Source organism: Erpetoichthys calabaricus, chromosome 7, assembly GCF_900747795.2.
Source record: "Erpetoichthys calabaricus chromosome 7, fErpCal1.3, whole genome shotgun sequence".
Lineage (NCBI taxonomy): Eukaryota > Metazoa > Chordata > Cladistia > Polypteriformes > Polypteridae > Erpetoichthys > Erpetoichthys calabaricus.
In genome coordinates this window covers 83997613-84015468 of record NC_041400.2, presented here as the reverse complement: position 1 = coordinate 84015468, position 17856 = coordinate 83997613, and the positions used below count along the sequence as shown (strand labels likewise).

At 39.1% G+C, this 17856-nt stretch overlaps 1 protein-coding gene across 1 annotated transcript in view; it reads left to right on the top strand.

Moving 5' to 3' along the window:
* Positions 1–17856, top strand: part of LOC114654120 (nucleolar protein 6-like) — a 44440-nt gene that overhangs the window by 3046 nt on the left and 23538 nt on the right. Inside the window, exons 3-4 of the mRNA XM_051929451.1 lie at positions 10681–10815; positions 11126–11289. Of these exons, the coding sequence (XP_051785411.1) occupies positions 10681–10815; positions 11126–11289 (299 nt within the window). The remainder of the gene's footprint in view (positions 1–10680; positions 10816–11125; positions 11290–17856) is intronic.

Here is a 17856-nt window from a genome sequence, read left to right as displayed (position 1 = left end):
TTAACAGAAAGTGTAGTTGGTTTACAAAAAATATTTACTATTTATTCTTTTTCTAAGACGTGTTCAGTGCAATCCACCTTTTGACAAACACCTCTGGATATTTTACTAAGTCTAAATGCCTCTTTGGATGGTTGAAAATATGTTGTCAAAATCATAGTTTAAGCTTTTGCAAAATTTGTTCAATTAAAGGTTCTATATTTTGACTGCATCTGTCATGCAATGTGATTCCTTCTCTTTAGTGCCACCCCCTTGAAAACTATCACTTTATGGGGCCATGCAAACCTGTATTAATACTTGTGTGCACATTAAAATGTCTTTTTGTATGATGTACAATTCTCATAACAGTCTAATAGGTTATTCTTTGCCAGTCTACTGCAGTAATTGCAGTGGAAAATGTGGTTAACATCCACTCATGCATGGGGAAAAAAATACCGTCTAATACCGTGAAACCGGCAGAATTTAGAAAAATACCGTGATATAGAATGTTGGTCATACCGCCCACCTCTAGTTTCTAGTGATACACTGTTATTTGTGATAAGCATTCAGACACCACAGTTATCTTCAATTCAGAGAAGGGAGTAAAGAAAGAGGGTGAGAGGAGACACAGTTTTGTTGAATTTGTAGTCAAGAAGGAGGAAAATTATGGCGAGTCTGTCCAGTGCCAGATTGGGCATAGGGTATAGGCCCAATGGTATAGTTCAAAGTCAGGAAGGAAGAATCCCCCATGTCCATCTTGTCATGGACCTTCTGATGTTTTATAAAATACAGATTTAATTTCGGATCAAAACCTGAGAGGTGGAAATAGAGGGAGTATGGCACTTATAAAAATTAACATGGGACAGTACATTTGTCTTAATTGATGAACGTTTAAACTCAAAAGACAGGGAGAGAGAGGACCATGAAGTGATGGAGTTTTTAATGCCCTTCAAAGTACGCTTGTAGTCTGACGACGTAAAGTGATACAAAGTTACAGAAATATCCATACCCAGATATCTGAAAGCCCCTGACTAATGCATATTGGGAAGAATAGCAGACTGGCTGCACAGTTAATGTAGAGAAAGGAGCCAGGACTTATTCCAGTTGATTTTGTAGACAGACACGGCTTCATAGATCAAACAGGTTAAGCAGATTTTTTTTTTTGTAGGTCTTAAGGCGCATTCCCTAAATATAACAGAACATCATCAGCATATAAAGAAATCTTTTGGGAGTACGATGTATGTATGTATATGGGGGCGATATTTTCGGAGTTACGGACAGCTGCAGCAAGAGGCTTAAGTGAGAGATTGAAAAGAAGGCGGGAGGGGGGGCAGCCTTGCCTGGCTCCTTTGAAAATAGCAAAGGGCAGGATTTCTGAATTAGTAAATAAAACTAGGGATGAATAGAGGGTTTTAATTAAGTTGATGAAGCTTTCCCTAAAGCCCATTTTACTTGTGACCTGCCAAAGGAAGCACCAATTCATTCTATCAAATGCATTCTGTGCATCTAAAGAAAGTAGTTCAAATAGCTGTGGAAGAGATGGTTCTGCATGAATGACCTGGAGACGATGTTGTATATTGTGAGTTATATGTCAGGACTTAATAAAACCTGTCTGGTCAGGATGAATTAGTGTATGCATCACTGACTGTAGTTGATGAGCAAGTACTTTGGCCAATATCTTGATGTCTGTGTTGTTAATGAATTTGGCTGATCTAATTTTCTGTAGAATCTTTACTTTGTTTGGGAAGAGGAGATATCATAGCCATATTAATAGATGGATTAACACTAGAATTACCAGAGCCTACGAAAAAACTGGTAGATCCGGCCCACCTTAAATCACTTCTTAAAACCGTTCTTACCTCTCCGCCAGCGTCTTTTGTCATCTAAATGTACTGATAAAGACGTACTGCAAGCAGCCGGCTATTCCTTCCCCCCACTGACTTAGAACATACACGAACTTCTCCCAGCTCATGCCTTGATTGATTATCTGGGAGTGAAGTGGAGTTTTAGAGTGGAAATAATAAATAGTTATTTGGAACACACGCATTTCACGTGTGTTGCATTTCTAAAGTAATCTGTGTAAACACATTTTTAAAAGAGAAACGTTTTTTATATTCTAGTAACAAATGACAAAATGTTGGCATAAACTCTATAATGTATGAAGCCTGAAGTCCAAATATCAAAGAAACACTTTCACAAAAGGTACAAAAAAAAAAAAGCCGCTGCCAATAAAAGCCGCCTTAGTGTGCGACATTGACACTCATTTACTATGACTGCCGCCATGGTGCAACAGTATCAGTTGCTGACTGGCAGTCAGAAGGTCACGAGTTCGATCCTGCATGACTCCCTTTTGAGAAGTGAAGTGTTCTTATTTTTTACTATTTTAGAATAAAAAGATACATTTGATTTCAGTCTGTAACAGCCGGTGTAATTTATGATATTTGCAAAGATTAGCTTTGTTTTTTTTTTTTTTTTTTTTTAATTCACTTTTCATTCTCTGTCGCGTTCAGGAACCTTCCCTACCACCCCGCCTCCCCCCACCTGACACTGCTGTTTTCACATAAAGACGCGCTATAGCTCTGCAGTGTATCACGATACATACGATCACGTGTGTTTTTCCCCACAATCTTGCCAGTCTCCATATGTTGCTGTATGCTGTTTCTTTTGTACTCCAGGACATGCAGAGGAAAGCATAGTAAAGAGTAGTAACTTCAGCGCTATATGCAATCATCAGACACTGCTGTTTTTACATAAAGACGCGCTATAGCTCTGCAGTGTACTTGTGACTGCATTGTCGTACCAATGTTTGCGACTGAAGTGTCTGCATGCACTTTTCGTGGCATTACACGTGTGTTTTTTGAGCATGCCCATGTAGCTCAAACACAGGAACATATGTTGATGTAAAAATATAACAAAACAAGTGCACATTTATTCAAGACTATAACCGAAGAAAAAAGAAAGCAAGTTACAGTAGGTGGTTGATATGACAGCTTGTGTGGTGCAATGCTAAGAACTGCTAATTTCCATTCCGTGCTATATAACTGTTAACTGTTAACATTTGAATCTGATGATTGCATATAGTGCTGTCTTATTCAGTGTGCGCAAGAACATGCAGGAGGCCAGTTGCTGCGTGCTGCAACACACATTTTAAAAAAAGAAAGAGACAAATATATGTGACGTTTTGAAGAAATCATTTTATGATGCGAATAGTACCAATCAGAAAACATTGTTGAAGTAATGCAATATTATTTGAAAACGAACAGCGTCAGGTTGGGTGTGAAGTTATACTGGTGCTGTTTGAGTCAGATCAGAAGCTGAATAAGCTGAACAAGCTCCTGTTAAAAGCATGAAGTAATCAACAGAAATAACCACGATCAACATTTTAAACTTAACGATTTACAGTGCATACCAATTTATAAATTTTATATCCGTTTGAGGGGAAAAAAAAAAAAAACACTTTCTCCAAAGTTGGGAATTGAACTTGTGTCTCTGTAGCACTGTAGCATCCTTGAACCTTTTGTGAAAGTGTTTATTTGATGTTTGGACTTCAGGCTTCACACGTTCTATAGTTTATGCCTACATTTTGTAACATTTATTACTAAAATATGAAAAAGTTACTGTTTTAGCAATGTGTTTACACAGATTACTGTAGAAACGCAACACGCATGAAATGCGTGTATTCCAAATAATGATCTATTATTTCCATTCTAAAACTCCAGCAGTTCAGTCACTCCCAGATAATCAAACAAGGAATTGGCTGGGAAAACTTAGTGAACGTTCTCCGACGGTGGGGGATGGAATAGCCGGCTACTTGCTGCTCGTCTTAATCGGCACATTTAGAAGACAAAAGAGAGGTGAGAACGGTTTTAAGGTGGGCCGGATCTACAAATTTTTTGGTAGACTCTGGTAATTCTAGTGTTAAGGTGAGAGGTGGAGATGGTGGAATTCAGTATATGGAAAAGTGGGTCAGACAGCTGTTTCTCAAAAGCAGAAATAATTTATGGGGCCAACTGTTTCGGACCCAGAGATTTCTGAGAGCTCATAAAGTCCAAGGCCTCTTTTAGTTCACCTAATGTTACTGGCCTGACGAGTGTGGAGGCCTTATCCTCAGAGAAACCTGAGAAGGGAAGGTCCTTTAGAAAGGAGTCAGTTGATGAGGGAGGGTGGAATCTAAATTATACAAATTACAATAAAATAAAAAGACACATCTGTTTATTTCTTGGGGCTTATTAGTAAGGGATCCTGCCATGGTTTTGACAGTTGGAATTGAAGAAAAGGTCTGTTTTTCAGTGTAAGGGCCCAAAATTTACTTGGTTTTGAACCGGAAATATAATACCAAGCACAGTACGGTAAAGTATAAATAGAGAGTTAAATTCTGCTTTAGTGTAGGCAATGAGAGCCTCATGCCTTTGATCCACAACATTAGGGCGAGATCTCTCTAAATGAGAAAGGAGAGTTTCTAAATTTAAAATCAATTAATGGGACTTTTGCACAAGTGTCTAGCAAAAGCAGTTGTTGTATCACAAATGAAATCCTTGATGGCAAGCCATACAAATGTTGAATCCTGGGTAGTTCTGCTATTAATGGAGATAAACTCTTCTAATTTGGGCTTTTGAGTATCACAAAACTGTGAATTCTGCAAAAGGCTTGTATTAAATTGTCATTGTCAATTTATTTATATAGCACATTTAAAACAACATAGTAATGCTGTGGCCAAAGTGCTTAACAATAATAGAATAAAAGAAAACCAAAACATCCATCCATCCATTTTCCAACCCACTGAATCCGAACACAGGGTCACGGGGGGGGTCTGCTAGTGCCAATCCCAGCCAACACGGGGCACAAGGCAGGAACCAATCCCGGGCAGGGTGCCAACCCACCGCAGGATACACACAAACACACCCCACACCAAGCACAATTAACATAAATAGAAATAAAATATATGAACATAAAATAAAATACATAATAAATAGGAGTACAGTAATCCTTCGCTACTTCGCGGTTCACTTTTCGCGGACTCACGACTTCACGGGTTTTTAAATACAAGTGATTGCCCGCCTATCGCGGAAGTTATGTTCCAGACCCATCAGCAACAGGAGAAAATCCGAGATATAGAAAGACCATATAAATAAACATTTTTATAGTTTAAGCCTTAAAATACCCATCCAACATGCTTTAAACACATGTAAACTTATAAAACACATATGATATGTGGATGTCGGGCTAAGGATATGAGTAACATCTCACTATTATAAAACATTTTAACTTCACGCAAGACAAGACAGTGAGACAGGAAAATAGGTGCTGTACAGGCTTTTAAATTATTGACACGCACAGCGACAAGTAGCACAAAGCCAGCACAAAGTCCACTTCTCCTTAGCGTTCATTCAGCTCCCCACCCCCTTGACAATGCGAGGGGTGTTTGAGCGAATGTGCGTTCAGCCCTCACACACCCCCACTCCTCCTCCTGCCGAACGCGCAGAGCTACAAGCAGGCATTTTGGCAGAAGCAGCACAAAGTCCATTTCTGCTCTGCGTGAGTTCAGCTGCCCCCCTTCACAAAGCGAGTGGCAGACACATCGACGTCTGATCGCTGCGTGCAATGTGCAGTGTTGGTCTGCGATGTTTAAGAATGTAGAAAGTGTTTAAGAGCATAGGAAGTGTTTATAAGAGTGTGGGAAGGGTTTATAAAGCCTTAAAATATGTATAAATAATAAAATAAATATAGGTCGCTACTTCGCGGATTTTCACCTATCACGTGGGGCTCTGGAACGTAACCCCCGCGATAGGTGAGGGATGACTGAAATGTTATATACATAAAAAATAGAAGTAATGTTATATAATAACAAAGAGGAAACCATCAGTATTACTGAAGGTCACGGAATGCAAGTGAATAGAAATGAGACTTTAATCTTGTTGTGAACAGTTCAATTGTAGATGACTCCTTTATACGATGAGGTAAAGAGTTCCACAGGCGAGGCGCAGCCGCTGCAAAAGCCCTTTTCCCCTTGGTTTTACACTTGGTACGAGGGACAACCAGAGACAGCTGACCAGAAGATCTAAGCACTCTAGATGGCTGATGTAAAACACACAGTTCAGATAAATAGGCAGGAGCAAGCCTATGTAAAGATTTAAAAACTAGCAGCAAGATTTTAAAATCAATTCGAAAACTGACAGGCAGCCAGTGTAAAGAAGCTAAAATAGGAGAAACAGTCATACTTTCTTGCCCCAACCAGAAAGCGAGCGGCAGCATTTTGGACCAACTGTAACCTGTGTATCAGGGATTTGTTAATCCCAGAATACAGCGAGTTGCAGAAATCGAGGCGAGAAAAAATAAACGCATGAGTAGCTATCTCAAGATCCCTAGAAGATAAAAAAGGCTTTATCTTACCTAATAGACTAAGTTGGATAAAGCAACTGTTGACTACAGAATTTACTTGTTTCTCAAAAGATAGGTTACTGTCAAAGGTAACACCAAGATTGCGGACTTGAGGTTTGGAAAAGACAGAGAAAGAGCCGAGAAGTCCAAGACCAATTTGGGCTTTAGCTGATGGACCCACTATAAGCACCTCCGTTTTATTTTGATTTAGATCAAGAAAATTATTAGCCATCCAGGATCTTAGTTCAGACAGACAGTTGTGGAGTTGATTTGTTGTAGAGTTGCAGACAGGAATATAAACCTGAGTATCATCAGCATAGCAGTGAAAAGAAATGTTTCCAGTTATTAGGTTCAGGGGGGCAATTACTTTTTCACACAGGTTTCCTAAAAATCGCTCCAATAGGGTGAAGGTATATAGAGAATAAAATAGGACCCAAAATGGATCTCTGAGGAACACCAAATTTAAGAGGAGCAGTATATGAAGAAGAGGAATTAAGTCACTGAAAAGTGTCTACCAGTTAAATATGACCTGAACCAGTTAAGAGCAGCCCCTTGAAGCCCAACAAGATGTTCAAGCCACAACAGCAATATCTCGTGGTCAATGGTGTCAAAGGCAGCGGACAGGTCAAGGAGGAGGAGGACTGCTGCATCACCTGAGTCAGTAATAATTATGTGGTAGGTACAGGGATTTTTGTCAGAAGCTTCAATCACAAGGATTGAAAATCCACTGCAATACAGGAATAACACCTGGAGTTTGTTCCCTACCATTGCCAAAACAGCATGCAAGTTCCTTTCAACCCTGTGCATCAGTGTGGACAGAGCGAGATTGTTTATTGCCACTTCTAATATGATCAAAGAAAAGCGCAACAGAATTCCCTGCGACAGAGATGCTCTTGTTCATTAAGTAAAAACTCCCCATCATGCTAAGAAATATAATCATAAACTTCCAGAAAAAGTTTTTTCTTTATATTTGTATACTTTTCCAGTTTTTAAAAAATTCATTCTTTCTAATGTGATTAGATTTGTTTCATTTTTTGATAAAGAGAGAAAAATCATGTAGTATTTAAGACTACAGATCTAGTCTCTTCTTTCTATGTATTTTCTAAATGTGTATATTGCCTCTGGCAGATAGACTGGTTCATTGACAAATTGGATATTGGCTTAACGGAGCTTCTTTGGAGTTCTTGCACCATGAATAATATTGGAAATGTGTAGTGGAAAGTGGATATGTTAGTTATTGTTTTCTCCAAATTAAATATTGTGTCTCCTCTGCACTTTAGTGTTTTTTTTTTATTCAAATATTTGTTTGTCGTGATAGTATCTAGTAGCTATACACTAGGGGGTTCCGCCCCCTGCTCGCTTCGCTCGCCAACCCCTGGTGTTGGGAAATGACAAAGAGCGTGATGTATGAATGAGATATAGAATAGTGTGAAGGTGTAGATGATGCAAATAGAAAGCAAAAATAAAGTGTGTGGCACAGTGTAAAGGGTTATTGGAAAATTTCTTTGTACACGCCTTTTAAGTGTAAAAGGTAATTTCAGGTCAGAGCTTGTAAGGTCAATGAAGATGGTCATTGTCGTGATCAGAGTCAAGTTTGTTAGAGCTTAGAAAGAGTTGTGTCTCTCCAGGAAGTAATGCAACGACTTGGTTATTTATGTTTTCTACATTAATATTGTTTGGACATAATATAGCGCGTTGAGTTAAAAGGGGCATTTGGTCTAATGAGATTGCTGTTCCAAATATCTCTGTAACTAAGTCGTCGCAGATAAAGGCTTGAGGAATTGTACTAATATCTGGGTGAAGTCTATCTGTATTGGTGAGTGTACCATCTCCCAGATGTAATAACCAATTGTTATGATCTGGATCTGGACATCGCATGTTTTGTACTAACTGTATCTTTTGAAAGCAATGTCAATTGTCTGCATATTTTAAGGTGCACTGAACAATAGCTGAGCGCATGGCATGTGGAACAATAGCTAAGCACTGTCTAAAATCTCCTCCTAATAAAAGTACCTTTCCTCCAAAGGGAATATTATTATTCATCAACGTTTGTAGAAGTGTATGAATGGTGTTGAGTAAGTGACTGGATGCCATTGTACATTCATCAATAATTAACAGTTTTGCAAGACGGATGTCATGTGCAGTGCCACTGTTCATGTTCATAGTTTATACCGATTTGTAGGATGTAATGCAGTTCATAAAGTTTTCACTTTCAGGTACATCGTTAGTTAGAAGGTTCTGTAGATATTCAGGATATGAATGTAAAGGAGGCAGTCTAATTTGACCCTTTTGACAACAACGTGTAAATTCATTACTTGTATTGTCAGTTGTTTCTTCAGGGAAGTTAAGTGAATGATAATGATTGCAAATGACATTCATTAATCCCAATGAATTTTCCTGAATAGTGGACTCATTATTGAACGCGTTGTCAGCTAACTGGCACAAGTGTTTAGCAGGTGTCTATCGTTGATGTCCGTGACGTGTATCTTTTGCTTGTGCCGTTTGAGAGGCGCGTTGTTGTATGTGTAGTATTTGGGACGTGTTGTTTTTGAGCTGTAATCGATTTCCCTGTGCTGTGTAAGAAGCCCGTTGTAGTCTACTGCGTGCATTGTTTGTATTGAGTGTTGCTCGTTTTTGTATGTCGGTCAGTTGAGCTTTCTCTTTTTGGAGACTTGCCTGCTTGTTTTTCGGCATTCCAGATGCGCGGTGTAGACATCTGCGTTTATTTATTTTGTCCCTTCGCTGCTGTTTCTGTATGTCTGAGACGGGAGGTGTTTCATTTTGAATCCGTGCCTGTTTCAATGCAGCACTTTGAGACGCGTGCTGTATGCGTGTACGTTCATTGTGTCTGTCCATATGCGCGCGTTTCTGTTAATGTGTTAGTTGAGCTTTGCGTTTTTGGAGCCGAGACATTTTTTCTTCCGGAGGTTCAGAAGCGCGTTGTATGCGCCGCCGTGTATTTTGTTTTTTCATGCGGGTTCGTGTGTTTGGTCCCGTTATCCGAGCCGTATCGTTTTGTACCTGTGATCGTGTATTCATGACTTGTTTGTTCTTCAGCGTGAGAAATATGGATAAGTAATAAGGAGGATTGCACTCACTGTTAATATGGAGCCTTTTCTGCAGTTGAACGGTTAATAGTGCTTCAGTGTAAGGAGATCCACCTATGCTGCATAGTGTGAAGGTGTTGAGATAACGTATGTTTAATACGGACGGTTCCTTCAGAAATGGGGCTTTGGGTGTCACTTCTTATTGATGTTAGTGTGTTTGTGGGTCTGAATCGTTGTTTTTGTGAACGTTTCGTGTGCAATGTCCGTAGTCTGTCCCGTTTCGTGTCTAATGGGCTTTGTGTGGCGGTTACGGCTTCTTTTTTTTGGTGTGCTAGGAGCTTGTTGAATTCTCCTCTTTGTGTGCGTCCCGTTTCGTGTGCAATGGGATTTCGTGCGGCGCTGTGTGCTTTGCTGGGCGGGGGGGGGGGGGCATGGGGGGGGATTGGTGGGGCGCGAATGGCTTCTTTTTTTTTGTGTGCCAGGGGCTTGTTGAATCCTCCTCTTTGTGTGTGTCCCGTCCGTTGCTTGTCTGGGGGTGCTTGGAGGTGGGTGTGGGATTTGTGGGGCGCGAGCGGCGGCTTTTTTTTTGTGTGCTAGTTTCGTGTGCAATGGGTTTCGTGCGGCACCGGCGTTTGACTCCTTTTTTCTGTGGTCGTGGCGCCTCATTTCTTTGACTTCTTTTTTTCTGTGGTCGCGGCGCCACATTTCTTGGGGCGCCTGCGCAGTACGTATTTCTTGGGGCTCCTGCGCAGTACGTCTTTTGCTTCCACGGCCCATGGCCGGATGTCCCTGCGTCCATCCGGTTTAGCATTCTCGGTTAGTAATGTGGATTTTAAGTAGTTAATAGATGACAATGACAAACCTTTCCTGAATGTTGTCATTGTCATGCACAAAATAACTTTAACATTCCAAGTTGTTGATTATTGTTTGATATTTCGAGAGAAAAGAAATATTTTGTGCAGGTTAAGGTAGCTAACTCTAGTGAATGGAATGGATGTTTTTCACTGACAGAAGGAAAATGTGGTTAAATTTACTGGATTCCATTTTATTTTACATACAATGTCAGAGCATAGTGGAATTTGAGTGTCACAGTTGTGGGTTGGGAAAGATCAGCAAAACAACAATAAAATGATGTATAAATAAGTATAGCAAATAAGAGTAGGAGCAAAATGGCTTAATGTACATAGTGTAGAACATAACCTTAGTCTGTATTCAGCTTAACTCATCTAAAGACGCTGTAAATATTAGCTCATACATTTGATTTTTTATTTAATTACAGATAAAGACCTGCATTCTGTGACGTTGCGCCTTTATGTCTGCATCCCAGCTGATTTCTTTAAGCCTTCTCGTTTCCATATATGCAGGAACAATATTCGGAGTGCTTGGTTCCAAGGATGGGAGAATGCTACACAAGGTATATATGTGCATAGTAATTTTTCTCTTATAAATTGTTTTTATCTGAATAGCTTAAAACTACTTTTAATTTTAAACATTTTGAAATTTGCTGAAATGTTCTATACACGTTCTTTCGCTTTATTTAAGTAGTGCATGTTTGTATCCATCATTATTTTTTCCACCCTGTTTCTCTTTGCTACCATTGGATATTTTTAGATGTTGAGTAAACTTGCTATAAGCTAACTTGGTCCGTGTGGCTTTTTTGGTGAAGGATGAAATTATTATGCACTGTATCAATAATTTTTTTTCTTTTGCTTTCCACTTTATAGAAATCAGTGAGCCACCCACTCCCCACTACAATAATGGTATATTAAGGGAAGCTTTAATAGAAGCTCATCTTACCTTTCTTAATGCTGCTCTTGCTGACTTTCCAGGCTGTAAAGAAGGTATTATGTTGCTGAAAATATGGTTGCGGCAAAGGAAGCTTGATCAGGTAAGATCTACTAGTGGAAACTCTGGCATGACCCACCCAAATAAACAGTAATCACATGTGCTTACATTACTTTTTTGGTGAACCTTAATGAAAACAGTGCTTTTGTTTATGTAATATGAATGTCTACTGAGCTCAAGGATGTTTAGTTAAAGAAAGCTATTATTTCTTTTCCATTCTCTTGTGAGGATGACCACTCTCATCTTTCCTTCTGCAGTGTTAATGGGAAAGGTTGGTTTACTTTTGCATTAATGCAATGTTCCTGGTGTTTAATACTTCAAAATTAGAAAAAGTATGTAGAAAACATGCCTTCAAGTAAAGCAAGCTTGCCAGTCCTATTCACCTAATTTTTCCAAAATAACATCACCTCGAGTTTTGAAGGTCTCTCTATATTACTACTCTCTACTTGGTAATATTTATATTCACCGTATCTGTGGTTTTCTGTTTGGGGGGAAAAAACAAAAACTGTCCCCATGTTTTTGTTTTGTTTATTTTACACAATGTCTATAGCGTCCGCTGTACAGTTGTGGCCAAAACTTTTGAGAATGACACAAATTTTCATTTTCACTAAGTTTGCTGCCTCAGTTTTTATGATGGCAATTTGCATATACTCCACAATGTTATGAAGAGTGATCAGATGAATTGCAATTAATTACAAAGTCTCTCTTTGCCATGAAAATGAACTTAATCACAAAAGTCCCATTTCCACTGCTGTTGTGAAGAAGGACTCCGGGAACCTAAGAAAGTTCAGCAAGCGCCAGGACCGTCACCCTAAAATTGATTCAGCTGCATGATTGGGTCATCACCAGTTCAGAGGTTTGCTCAGTAATGGCAGCAGGCAGGTGTGAGTGCATCTGCACGCACAGTAAGGTGAAGTGTTTTGGAGGATGGCCTGGTGTCAAGAAGGGCAGCAATGAAGCCACTTCTTTTCAAGAAAAACATCATGGACTGACCGATATAATGCAAAAGGTACTGGGATTGTAGTGCTGAAGACTGGGGGAAATAATTTTCTCTGATGAAACCCATTTCCGATTGTTTGGGTTATCTGGAGAAGAAAAGGTGAGCGCTACCATCAGTCCTTTTGTCATTGCAACAGTAAAACATCCTGAGACCATTCATGTGTGGGGTTTCTTCTCAGCCAAGGGAGTGGGCTTACTCACAGTTTGGCCTAAGAACACAGCCATGAATAAAGAATGGTACTAAAACATCCTTCAAGAGCAACTTCTCTCAACCATCCAAGAATAGTTTGTTGACAAACAATGCCTTCTCCAGTATGATGGAGCACTGTGCCATAAGGCGAAAGTGATAACTAAGTGGCTTGGGGAACAAAACATCGAAATTTCACTTCCATGGCCTGGAAACTCTCCAGACCTTAATCCCATTGAGAACTTGCAATCATTCGTTTGGACAAACAAAAACCCACACATTCTGACAAACTCCAAGCATTGGTTATGCAAGAATGGACAGCCATCAGTCAGGATTTGGCCCAGAAGTTGATTAACAGCATGCCAGGGTGAATTGCAAAGGTCTTGAAAAAGAAGGGCCAATACTGCAAATATTGACTCTTTGCATAAACTTAATGTAATAGTCAATAAAAGCCTTTGAAACTTATGAAATGCTTGTAATTATACTTCAGTATGCCATAGAAATATCTGGCAAAGAGATCTAATAACACTGAAGCAGCAAACTTTGTGAAACCCAATACTTGTGTCATTTTAAAAACTTTTGGCCACGACTTTGATAAGTAATTCAGCCAGATTGCCTTATAGGCCAGTGTCACATCTCACAACTTTGGAATCTATACTAATAAAAGGCAAAGCCCTCACTGACTGACTGACTGACTGACTGACTCATCACTAATTCTCCAACTTCCCGTGTAGGTAGAAGGCTGAAATTTGGCAGGCTCATTCCTTACAGCTTACTTACAAAAGTTAGGCAGGTTTCATTTCGAAATTCTACGCGTAATGGTCATAACTGGAACTTGTTTGACTGACTCACTCATCACTAATTCTCCAACTTCCCGTGTAGGTAGAAGGCTGAAATCTGGCAGGCTCATTCCTTACAGCTTACTTACAAAAGTTAGGCAGGTTTCATTTCAAATTCTACGCGTAATGGCCATAACTGGAACCTGTTTTTTGTCCATATACTCTAATGGAGGAGGCGGAGTCACGTATTGCGTCATCACGTATTACGCCTCCTACGTAATCACGTGAACTGAAAACGAGGAAGAGATTTACAGCACAAGTCAAACGCGGGAACGAAGGTAAATGACGTTAATTGTTGACTGTCTTTTAATACTGTGTAATTGTTGACTGTCTTTTAATACTGTGTAATTGTTGAGTGTCTTTTAATACTGTGTAAGCATACATATTAACATGTGCAATTAAACGTGTGCATTTATGGGGTGATTTCTCAGGCTTAAAAGCTCGCCTTTTATTAAAAAGGTAAATGCAAACTCTTTTCATTCTGAAGGGCACAAACCACGTTAGATTTCAGCCGTTAAACGCGCAAAAATGTCAGTACACCAGATAAATGAGCGCAACATATTATCAGTTGTATTGTATGCTTACAATACATATAGAAATGTGTTAATCGTTAACTAATATTATGGGATGGTGTTTTTCGACTCGTGCCTTGATTTAAACGATTGCATTTCTTGGTGGGTTTGCGTAGCTTATTGTCAATATCTTTACACCTCTTTTTAAGACTTAATTTAAAAAGGTTTTCTTTTCTTCTTAATTAAAATTTAAAAGCAATACTTCACCGCTGCGAAGCCCCTCTAGCGCTGACATCCGAGGTTCGATTACCATAAGCGAGTGCAGTGAGTCTGTACGCCTAATGAGCCAAGAATAAGGAGGAAAGACGTGTCGCGTACTCTTTGCATTATTTGACAGTAAACTATTTTCAACCATTCTATGATCTGCTTCTCACAACTGAAGGCACCGTGGCTGATGTTACCTGACTTGCTGGCCAACCATAAGCATTACCTGGTAGGTAACCACCCACTCACTTCACTCCCTTATGGGAATCAAACCTCGGACGTCAGCGCTAGAGGTGAAGCCCCTAAAATTGCGCCAAGGCGTGTGGTTCGTTTATTTGACAGCATGTAGATCGGGGTAATTACATTCACGGCATTCGTAGTCTGATTCACAATCTGATTGTATGGGTGGTTACCTACCAGGTAACGCTTATGGTTAGCCAGCAAGTCAGCTCGAAGTGATCACTCGAGTGAAGGCAGCTTCACAAAAAAACAAATCCTTAACAAACTGTTATTGGTATACTAGCAAAATACCCGCGCTTCGCAGCGGAGAAGTAGTGTGTTAAAGAGGTTATGAAAAAGTAAAGGAAACATTTTTAAAATAACGTAACATGATTGTCAATGTAATTGTGTTGTCATTGTTATGAGTGTTGCTGTCATATATATATATACAGTGGTGTGAAAAACTATTTGCCCCCTTCCTGATTTCTTATTCTTTTGCATGTTTGTCACACAAAATGTTTCTGATCATCAAACACATTTAACCATTAGTCAAATATAACACAAGTAAACACAAAATGCAGTTTTTAAATGATGGTTTTTATTATTTAGGGAGAAAAAAAATCCAAACCTACATGGCCCTGTGTGAAAAAGTAATTGCCCCCTTGTTAAAAAATAACCTAACTGTGGTGTATCACACCTGAGTTCAATTTCCGTAGCCACCCCCAGGCCTGATTACTGCCACACCTGTTTCAATCAAGAAATCACTTAAATAGGAGCTGCCTGACACAGAGAAGTAGACCAAAAGCACCTCAAAAGCTAGACATCATGCCAAGATCCAAAGAAATTCAAGAACAAATGAGAACAGAAGTAATTGAGATCTATCAGTCTGGTAAAGGTTATAAAGCCATTTCTAAAGCTTTGGACTCCAGCGAACCACAGTGAGAGCCATTATCCACAAATGGCAAAAACATGGAACAGTGGTGAACCTTCCCAGGAGTGGCCGGCCGACCAAAATTACCCCAAGAGCGCAGAGACGACTCATCCGAGAGGTCACAAAAGACCCCAGGACAACGTCTAAAGAACTGCAGGCCTCACTTGCCTCAATTAAGGTCAGTGTTCACGACTCCACCATAAGAAAGAGACTGGGCAAAAACGGTCTGCATAGCAGATTTCCAAGACGCAAACCACTGTTAAGCAAAAAGAACATTAGGGCTCGTCTCAATTTTGCTAAGAAACATCTCAATGATTGCCAAGACTTTTGGGAAAATACCTTGTGGACTGATGAGTCAAAAGTTGAACTTTTTGGAAGGCAAATGTCCCGTTACATCTGGCGTAAAAGGAACACAGCATTTCAGAAAAAGAACATCATACCAACAGTAAAATATGATGGTGGTAGTGTAATGGTCTGGGGTTGTTTTGCTGCTTCAGGACCTGGAAGGCTTGCTGTGATAGATGGAACCATGAATTCTACTGTCTCCCAAAAAATCCTGAAGGAGAATGTCCGGCCATCTGTTTGTCAACTCAAGCTGAAGCGATCTTGGGTGCTGCAACAGGACAATGACCCAAAACACACCAGCAAATCCACCTCTGAATGGCTGAAGAAAAACAAAATGAAGACTTTGGAGTGGCCTAGTCAAAGTCCTGACCTGAATCCAATTGAGATGCTATGGCATGACCTTAAAAAGGCGGTTCATGCTAGAAAACCCTCAAATAAAGCTGAATTACAACAATTTTGCAAAGATGAGTGGGCCCAAATTCCTCCAGAGCGCTGTAAAAGACTCATTGCAAGTTATCGCAAACGCTTGATTGCAGTTATTGCTGCTAAGGGTGGCCCAACCAGTTATTAGGTTGAGGGGGCAATTACTTTTTCACACAGGGCCATGTAGGTTTGGATTTTTTTTTCTCCCTAAATAATAAAAACCACCATTTACAAACTGCATTTTGTGTTTACTTGTGTTATATTTGACTAATGGTTAAATGTGTTTGATGATCAGAAACATTTTGTGTGACAAACATGCAAAAGAATAAGAAATCAGGAAGGGGGCAAATAGTTTTTCACACCACTGTATATGTGTAGATATGTGTGTATATATATATATATATATATGTGTGTAGATATGTATATATATATATATATATATATATGTGTGTAGATATGTATATATATATATATATATGTGTAGATATGTATATATATATATATGTATATGTAGATATGTATATATATATATATGTATATGTAGATGTGTATATATATATATATATATATGTATATGTAGATGTGTATATATATATATATATATATATATATATATATGTAGATGTGTATATATATATATATATATATATATATATATATGTAGATGTGTAGATATATATATATATATATATATATATATATATATATATGTAGATATGTATATATGTAGATATGTAGATATGTATATATGTAGATATGTAGATATGTATGTATATATATATATATGTATATATATATATATGTAGATATGTAGATATGTATGTATATATATATATATGTAGATATGTAGATATGTATGTATATATATATATATGTAGATATGTATATATATATATACAGTGGAACCTCTAGATACGAGTTTAATTCGTTCCAGAACTGAGCTTGTATAGCGAATTTCTCGTATCTAGAACAAACTTCCCCATTGAAAATAATGGAAATCCAGTTAATCCGTTCTGCACCCCAAATATATTAACATAAAAATCAATTTTCCTAACAAATAACACTGATAAATTATATATACTGTAGTCTACCTTTAATAAATAACACTGGTAAATAATATAACTGATTATTAAAAGAATCAAAACAGGTGTCCAAAGTGTAGTAGAGCATTCAATAAATCTTTAAATAAATAATCCTTAAAACAGTTGTGAAGTGGAGGTTTAAAATACACAAGAATAACAATCCTTTAACACGAGGTTAAAACGTCAAAAGGATGCCGTCTTTAAAAAACAGATGACAATCCCCGGTGCTGCTTCTCTGTTAGCGTCTCACCTGCGGGCTCTGCAACAGGCGAGACACTCTTAATGCAGCTGACCTTCTCTACACCGTCCTGTTTCAGCTGTTTGGCTCGCCTGCTCAGCTCACTGTTCAGCTACACACGAGCCTGCACTCACTCGCTCGCTCGCCCACCTGCCTGCCTGCCCCCCCCCCCCTCTCTCTCTCTCTCTCTCTCCTCTCTTTTCTTTTACTTTTTCTCCCCCTTAACCGGTTCGCGCTTCTCTATATATGCGGGGAGGACATGGCAGCTGCAGCCCATCAGCCACAGGAACAATCATGGATGTGGGCAGTTTCCCACCTGTGCACTTAAGTGAGAAACGCAGACACCGCAGATCGCGGCTCGCAACTGCTACCACGCCCCCTTGCTAAGCCGCGAGCTATACCCACAGCCTGGCTCGTGGCTCGTTACGCGAGCCAATGCTCGTATTTAGATCTGAATTTTTCGCTCATACTTTCCTCGTATTTTGAATTTCTCGTATACAGAGGTGATCGTATCTCGAGGTTCCACTGTATATGTAGATATGTATGTATATAGATATATATATGTGTGTGT